General features: G+C 37.0%; 2 protein-coding genes across 2 annotated transcripts; one reads left to right on the top strand and one right to left on the bottom strand.

Moving 5' to 3' along the window:
• The first annotated feature begins 1212 nt into the window (after positions 1–1212).
• On the top strand, positions 1213–4722 carry LOC107803949 (metacaspase-3). Its single transcript, XM_016627742.2, has 5 exons — positions 1213–1882; positions 2949–3279; positions 3371–3491; positions 4004–4162; positions 4482–4722. Exons 1-5 carry the CDS (start codon positions 1423–1425, stop codon positions 4539–4541), a joined length of 1131 nt encoding a protein of 376 aa, XP_016483228.1. The 5' UTR covers positions 1213–1422; the 3' UTR covers positions 4542–4722.
• Positions 4723–7807: 3085 nt separating this feature from the next.
• On the bottom strand, positions 7808–8344 carry LOC107803948 (uncharacterized). The gene has a single exon (XM_016627741.2). The coding sequence runs from the start codon at positions 8342–8344 to the stop codon at positions 7808–7810; it is 537 nt and encodes a 178-aa protein (XP_016483227.2).
• Between the last annotated feature and the right edge of the window lie 644 nt (positions 8345–8988).

Here is an 8988-nt window from a genome sequence, read left to right as displayed (position 1 = left end):
ATTCATACGTAGATTGTATAACATCTTTTTCAGGTAGAGGCAGTTTGTCAGCGATTTCTTTGAATATAGATCTTCCAACTTCTTCCATGCCATTGCAGCAAAAGTTTTTTCAGCAATTTCTCGAATACCGCTATCTGTAAAGATCATGAAGATCACACTTAAAGCCCTCTCCTTTAGGTCTGCCTTCTCTGTCTCTTTCATCTCTTCAGGAAAATCCTCATCAATTGCCTTTCATAACCATTGCAACACTAGGGACGATTTAATCCTAATCTTCTACATACTGAAACTAGAACCCCCGTCAAATTTCTCTACTTCGTACTTTGTTAAAGATGATGAAGACATCTAAACCTTAGATTATATGTGGAAACCCGAACCTTGCTCTGATAACAATTGTTGTGGAAGATCGTGGGTTAACTAGCACACAACCACACACAAATCGAATAGAGAAGAAAAATCAGCACAAGGATTTAACGAGGTTCGGCTAAGCCTAATCCTCGGGGCAAAAGCAGAGAGAGTTTTCACTATGAATGAGAAGAAAAACACAGTACAATCTCTAGAATCCCAACTACATCCCCTATATATAGATCCCAAAAGGCCCCAAACCTACAAGAGAAAGGATTCCCAATTTGACAATGACAATAGCTTTTCCTTTCCCAAATCTATTACGACAATGGATTTTCCTAAACCTGTAGGGATTATGGGTTTTCTAAAAATACAAGAAAATAATCAAGCCACAAAATAACAAGTTTCTTAGTATAACCAAAAGTGTTTCGGTATGGGGTCGGTTTCGGTCTTGTTTAAGAAATTAGTGGCCCGGTAGGTTCCATTAGTGGTCCAGTACCGGGTCACAGTTACTGAGTTCTTAAGGGGCCCGGTTTAGGGGATTTATTCGTGTGGGTCCGGGTCAATCCGAGCCGGAGCAGGCTATTTTTTCTAAAATTAACGTGTCCTTTTTTAAGATGGGATCAAGCCATTTAATAGATAGAGTCAAATATGATCCTAAAGTATGACCGTAGGTATAATTATACTAAGAGAAGATAAATATAACTTATTTTTCCTAGTAAAGAGACAAATGTGACCCTTTTCCATTGTTGGAAACTTGTCCAACACTAGTTGAAGATAAAATTAAAGGGATTGGACAGTTATACACTTCCTCGCCACTCTCATCTCGGGAGATATCTTTTAAGAGTCAACCCCTTTCAGTTGTCAGTCACTCAAGTCTAACCATGAGGGAGTTGGACGGCTTATAAATTCTCTTCGTATTCTCATTTTTTGAGGCATCTTTTCTAAAGATCGTGTAATACCTCAACGGTCCTATATATTGAGGGATCTGTAGTCAATAAGTAGATATACCATTCCCCTCATAGGGCTAGTCAAATTTCTTGATCATTTATCCTCCAAAGATCATACAAGAGCAGAGTAATGGAAAGCAGAAGGCACAGCTGCAGGCAGTGTGGACTGCAGCTACCAGCTCCTACTGGAGCAAAAGCCATTTACTGTCCGAGGTGCCAACGTTTCACACAATTCCAACCAAAAAATAATATGCATGGTGCCCCCACAGTCAATGCCAACGGGCCGTACAGTAACAATATTAATGCAATGAACACAGGGCTACCAGTTTATCCTGCCAAACCAAGGACAGTAACATCTGGATTTGGTTATGGAAATTATAGGCCAGAGTCCTTCCAGATCAGGTCACCACAGGTCATGCGACCTCAGCCTCCCCCACCAGTGCATGGACGGAAGCGAGCAGTTCTATGTGGAGCTAACTACCGTGGGCATAACAAGAGTTTGAAAGGCAGCATCAATGACGTTTTAGCCATGAGATATCTTTTGGTCGACAAGTTAGGGTTCCCCAATGCATCAGTAATTGTTCTTACAGGTATCACCAACTCCATATATGTAAATGCTTGTTTTAGTATTTCACTTCGAGAGTGAAGAAGATCAGTAGCGAAGCCAAGAAATCAATAAGGGTATTCAAATTTTGGACACTCCTTGCCAGTAGCTATGCAAGGTTATTCAAAATGCATAGTTTAATCAATAACAAGTACTCCCTCCGTTTCAATTTATATGAACCTATTTGACTGGGCATGGAGTTTAAGAAAAAATGAAAATTTTTGTAATTTGTAGTTCTAAACAAGTCAAAAAGGGGCCCAGAGTATTTGTGTGGTTACAAAAGCTTCTCATTAACGGTAGAATTGTAAGTTTAAGCTAAATTGTTTCCAAATTTAGAAAGGGGACATTCTTTTGGAACCGACCAAAAAGGAAATAGGTTCACATAAACTGGAACGGAGGAAGTAATATTTTACCTTATACATACAGTTGATCACCCTTGGTCATACAAAGCTTCGCACCTGAAGGCGATGCTCCACTAATCAAGATGTTTGTCGATATAATTTGTTAAGATTGATAAATTCCTTTCGGCTCATCCTGTTTTCAAGAATAACGTAAAGGAAAAAGGAAAGACCAATACATACTTTTCATCATTCATTAGGTTATCTTCTTGCTAATTAGGAGACAGCTAGTTAACATTTTTTGTGATTGAGAAAAATTCCATTAGACGAGTTCTTGAACGCAGGGAATATCTTAATGGTCTTGAGTTGTCTCATTTCACATGACATGATACTTTAGGCGTGAAAAAAATGAAATACTATTACTACCTCTGATTATATTATCTGTCTTTTAAAATAAGGGTGGATGCAAAAAAAAAAAAAAGAACAAAAAAAGTACTCATAAATAACTTCTTGTTTTGAAAAAGAGAAGTAATATGTGATTTCTTCTTTTTCTATAACATCAAATTTTCTAAATGTCCAACATTTGGGACAAGAGAGAGTAAATACAAGTTCAAAGAATTATGTCTTATATAGGGTCAGGTGAGGTTTCCTTTGAGTTGAGTAGTTAAAGTGCCTACTTCTACTTCTCATCTTTTGTAACACGTAAAATTGCAGAGAATGAGAAAGATATATTTAGACTCCCAACCAAAGCCAATATCAGAGCAGCCCTGCGTTGGCTTGTTCACAGTTGCCAACCTGGTGATTCACTGGTATTTCATTACTCTGGCCATGGCTCACGAGTACGTGACCTTGACGGAGATGAAGTTGATGGATACGATGAATCACTATGCCCTATTGACTACGAGACAGAAGGACGAATACTAGATGATGAGATCAATGAAACCATTATAAGGCCTCTACCTCGTGGTGCCACACTTCATGCTATAATTGACGCTTGCCATAGTGGAACTTTTCTAGATTTACAGTTCATGTGTAGAATAAACAGGTTAATGAACCCTCTTTTTGAATTTTGGCTCTTCATATCAAAACTTCATCAATATATATGATTTTAAAACAAAGGCAAGGTTTTCAATTAGGGGAGGAAGCTATATGTGGGAAGATCATCGCACTCCACACGGCACATACAAAGGTACGAGAGGGGGAATAGCAATATGTATCAGCGCCTGTGATGATCATCAGAGCTCTGGAGATACCATTGTAAGTTTCATACATCCATGGTTCATTCCATAGTAAAACAATTGGTGTTTGTTGACAATGAAATATAATGCCCTCTATTCGGTTAAGTCAATTTAAAATGCATTCTTAGTATACTCGTACCATTTGTTAGGTCGTGGACTAGCAAAACATAATTAAAATACTGGGAGATATAGTCTTTATCTTGGTTTTTTAACGCTTGACGAAATAACTATATATATGAGGAAAGCTCTTCGCGTGATACTCTTAAGGCTAGATCAGGCCAATGGTCCTGGTCCGCTTTTTAAGTAAAGAGTGTGTTTGAGTCTTGTTGCACTCTTTGGGTGAGCTAAAGATACTCCGTTTCATTTCCACATTCTTTTCCAAATTGACAGGAATATATCCAACAGTAGTGAAGCTGTATATTTTAATCCTTCTGGCTTCAGTCACCTCTTCAAATTTATATCGGCATTTTCAGTTGTATTAACATATATACATCAAAGTTGGTAACACACACACATAACTTCTGCATGCAGGCTTTCACAGGTTTTCCAACTGGTGCACTGACTTATAGTTTTGTGAAAACATTGGAGCAAGAGCCTAAATTGACTTATGGACGCATGCTTCTGTCAATGCACAAGAAGATACACGAGACACAAAAAAGAATAGGCCTGAATAGTAAAGATGTATCTCAGGTGCACTTGAGATTATTATAATTCTTAAATTTGCAACAATATATTACTTGATATCTTTACCGGCTTAATGAATAAGAGGTTCGATATGATAGCTATATGAATATTTAACTACTTAACATAATTAAACAAGAAAGCCTACATAGAATGGAATGGATAGAAAGAGCCGGATGGAGACGTAGCTGGTTGGTAACATAACTAAACGAGAAAACACAAGGTTATATATATAGTTGATATTGACAAATATGCCAAGCAAGTTTAGTCCTTTTGAATGTTTTGCATAAGCTGATCTATTTTAATGGTTTTTACTGGTTTTGCCCAGGAACCTCAACTATCTGCTTCTGAACGGTTTGATATCCACTCCAAGCTGCTCATTCTATAGGAATTTAATGGTATCAAATATGCCAGCCTGATTAGAACTGCATTGGCTGCTGAAAAATAAAATAAACTATTTCTCGTACCGTGTTTGGCTTTTCAATGTATAAATCGAGCTTCAATCTCTTGTGGGGTTTACTCATAGAGCTTCACTGTCATATAGTTTTCACTTAATCATATAGTTTTCATATGTATGCTTCAGTAATGATTTTGGTTTTACTCGATAAGGGTTTGTTTGGAAAGCCACCAGGTAATTGGAATTGGCATAATTATAAGAGTAGTAATTACACAATTGTGTAATTAAGATGACCGGTTTGTTTGTCATAGTGTAATTATAGTGTAATTACAAGTTTAGTGTTTGATTGCAGAAGTGTAAATACACAGTCAGATTAAATTTTAAATGAAGTAGTTATCAAACTTAAAAGTTAATATAATAAATATATTGGCTATAAATTTTTGTAAGTATAAATGATATTATGTTTGGTATTTAAGATGTATATTTTTTCGTGAATATACATTAGTTAGTAATCATATAATTACAACTAATGTTGTAAAAATAATATATATATATATATATATATATATATATATATATATATATATATATATATATATATATATATATATATTTTTTTAAATTAATAATATTTAGTTTAGATACTTACAAAAATAAAAAAATATACGTTTTGTAAGAACATCATGGAATTCATGTTTGATAAAATAAATTAATATTTATAAACATAATGTCATAACATTATTCAAATGTTTGACAAAACTAATATATCAATTATAACTTAAAAACGAACAACATGTAATGTGAGTCAATACTACTAAAATAAGTAAATTGGAACCATGAATATAACACAATTTCAAAATTCAAAAAAAAAAAAATTGTTTAACATATGTTAAATTCCAACATAATAATAATAAGTTCTAGTATAACTTAAGATTAGGAAACATAATAAGTTTATAACAACATTCAATAACAAAATTTCACTTTAATTGCATCACTCATTATATGACAGGTTTGTTAATGACTCATTATTTCTAATATTAGGAGGTGTAGTTTCAAAAATAGAATAATAAACTAAATAAAAAATAAAATATAAGCAATTACATGGAATCACAAAAAGTAAAGGAAGAGAAATAAAAGATAAATAATTTACAAAGAAAAATATATTTTAAAATTTCAAAAGAAATTAAAAAGTAAAAATAAAATTAAAAAATAAAAATAATTGAAATAAAAAGTTATAAAAAAATAAATTAAAATAAAAACAAAAAGGAAAGAAACTAAAAAGCAACCTCATAATTACATAGTATAATTACCACCAATTCTCACCTCCCTTTGAGAATTGGAGAGTGTAATTATACCCCTCCAATTACACTCAATTTCATGCTGACCAAATAATTACTTGGCCAAATAAACATGCCAAATTGTATAATTACATCCAATTACATTAAAATTCATTTTCAAGGTGGCTTTCCAAACATGCTCTAAGCCTTTCGATGAAAATTTGGATGGAGAAGATCCCCTGGTCCAAATTTTACCACACTTTATTTTATGGATTTGATCTCTTCCCCCGTCGATTCAATAAATAATACTAAAAAAATTGTCGATCTTTAGAAGATTATCAACATGATCACAGAAGGCCCGATTTATTTTGTTGATGTACGTAAGAAGAAATAAGTAATGAAGGCATAGGAAATTAAAAAGAAATTCATAAGTTTTAATAAAATATGATAAAAGTGCAAGGGCACATATAGGAAATGAATAGATAAAGCAGATAGAAATAAGCCAAAGCAGAGAGTTATAGAATCAGATCTCACTAGTGAGGTCTGGGGAGGTTAGATTGTACGCAGACCTTACCCCTACTCATGAGGGTAGAGAGGCTGCTTCCGGGAGACCCCCGACTCAAAACAAAAGATCTGTAACAATAACAGAAAACATACAAATAAAATCAGCACCGTAAGTGACAACAAATAAGTGGGAAGGACAATAATTATGGCAATAATAAAAATTATAAATAAAATATAAAATAAAAGTAAAAAATAATAAACAAAAAATAGAAAGTGTGATGGAACAATAACTGTTAGTAGTCATATGTAAAACACTATTAGACTAGCCAGAACAACTAACAAAAATGCTACAACTAAACCCTAACCTACAACCCTAATGCTCGACCTCTACACCTCCATATCCAGGGCCATGTCATTGGAAATCTGAAGTTGCGACATGTCTTGCCTTATCACTTCGCCCCAATATTTCTTAGGCCGCCCTCTACCTCTCTTTGTGCCTGTCAAAGACAACCGTTCACACCTCTTAACCAGGGCATCTAGACTCCTCCTCCGCACGTGCCCGAACCATCTAAGCCTCGCTTCCTGCATCTTGTCGTCCATTGGAGCCACGTCTACCTTCTCCCGAATATCTTCACTCCTAATCTTATCAAGCCTAGTGTGCCCGCACATCCATATCAACATCCTCATTTTGGTTACTTTCATTTTCTGGATATGAGAATTCTTGACTGGCCAACACTTAACCCCATACAGCATGGCCGGTCTCATGACATCCCCGTCGATCTCCCCATCTCCCTGGATAATTGACCCTAAGTACTTGAAACTCTCTCTTTTAGGGATAACTTGCGAGTCAATCCTCACCTTCACGTCTGCTTCCCCCGATACATCGCTGAACTTGCACTCCAAATATTCCGTCTTGGTCCTACTCAACTTGAAACCTTTAGACTCCACGACCTGCCTCCATACCTCCAGTATTTCATTAATGCCGCCTCTCATCTCATCAATCAGAACTATATCATCAGTGAACAACATACACCATGGCACCTCCACTTAAATATGGTGTATCAATACGTCCATTACTAGGGCAAATAAGAACGGCCTAACTGCAGTTCCTTAGTGTAATCCCATAACTACTGGAAAGGGCTCCGAATCACCTCCCATAGTCCTAACCCGAGTCTTAGATCCATCATATAAATCCTTTATCGCCCTAATATAAGCTACCGGCACACCTTTCACCTCCAGGTATCTCCAAAGAACGTTCCTAGGGACCTTGTCATACACCTTCTCTAGATTAATGAACACCATGTACAGATCCCTCTTCCTATCTCTGTATTGTTCTACCAACCTCCTGATAAGATGGATATCTTCTGTAGTAGAGAGACCAGGTGTGAACCCGAATCGGTTTTCTGATATTGACACCGCCCTTCTTACCCTCCCTTCCACCACCCTCTCCCAAACTTTCATGGTATGACTTAGTAATTATATACCCCTGTAGTTGTTATAATTCTGGATATCCCCTTTGTTTTTGTACAACGGAATTATCGTACTGCACATCCACTCATCTGACATCCTCTTCGTCTTGAAAATAACATTAAACAGCTCAGTCAGCCACTCCAAACCTGCTTTACCCACATACCTCCACAATTCAACTTGAATCTCATCTAGTCCGATCACTTTGCCCCGACTCATCTTACGCATTGCTTCCACGACCTCATCCACTTTAATACGCCTATAGTACCTAAAGTCTTGCTGACTCTCGGAGTGCCCCATCTCCCCTAACACAATGTTTTTATCCCCCTCTTTATTCAGAAGTCTATGAAAGTATGACTGCCACATCTGCTTAATCTGGGCCTCTTCTATCAATACCCGACCTTCCTCGTCTTTGATGCACCTCACTTGATATAGATCACGATCCTTCCTCTCTCTCGCTTTAGCCAGCTCGAATAACTTCTTTTCCCTACCTTTACCCCCCAATTCTTCATACAGCCGCCTAAAAGTGGCAGTTTTAGCCTCCATGATCGCTAGCTTCGCTTCCCCCCTAACTTCCTTATATCTTTCTCTGTTCACTCTCCTCTACTCCTCGTTAGTGCTCTCTACTAACTTAAGGTAAGCCACTTTATTTTCTTTCACTTTACTCTGGACCACGTCATTCCACCACCAGTCTTCTCGGTGCTCGTCTGAGTACCCCTTCGAGACCCCTAACACCTCTCTCGCTGTCTCCCTTATACAGTCTACCATCGTCGTTCACATAACGCTAGCATCCCCAACACTCTTCCAGGATCCCATAGCCGTCAACCTTCCCTCTATCTCCTGCACATTTTCCTTAGTTAAGACTCCCCACCTGATCCTCGGTTGCCCCCGTACAAACCTTCTCTTCCTCTTTATCAAGATACCAACGTTCATCACCAGGAGCCTATGTTGTGTTGCGAGGTTCTCACTCGGGATTACCTTACAATCCTCACAGAACCCCTTATCACACCTCCTGATCTGAGTCTTAGCCACCATACTTCGGAAAGTAATCAAATGCTCCTCCTTTTTTGGGTAAATAGAGGTCATAATCACCAACTCAAATGTTCTAGCGAAATCCAATAGTGACGTTCCTCCTCTGTTCCTAACCCCAAAACCGAAGCCATCGTGCACCTCACCATAGCCATCACCAG

The sequence above is a fragment of the Nicotiana tabacum genome, chromosome 6, assembly GCF_000715075.1.
Source record: "Nicotiana tabacum cultivar K326 chromosome 6, ASM71507v2, whole genome shotgun sequence".
NCBI classification, from domain to species: Eukaryota; Viridiplantae; Streptophyta; class Magnoliopsida; order Solanales; family Solanaceae; genus Nicotiana; species Nicotiana tabacum.
This window is presented reverse-complemented; position numbering and strand designations above follow the sequence as displayed.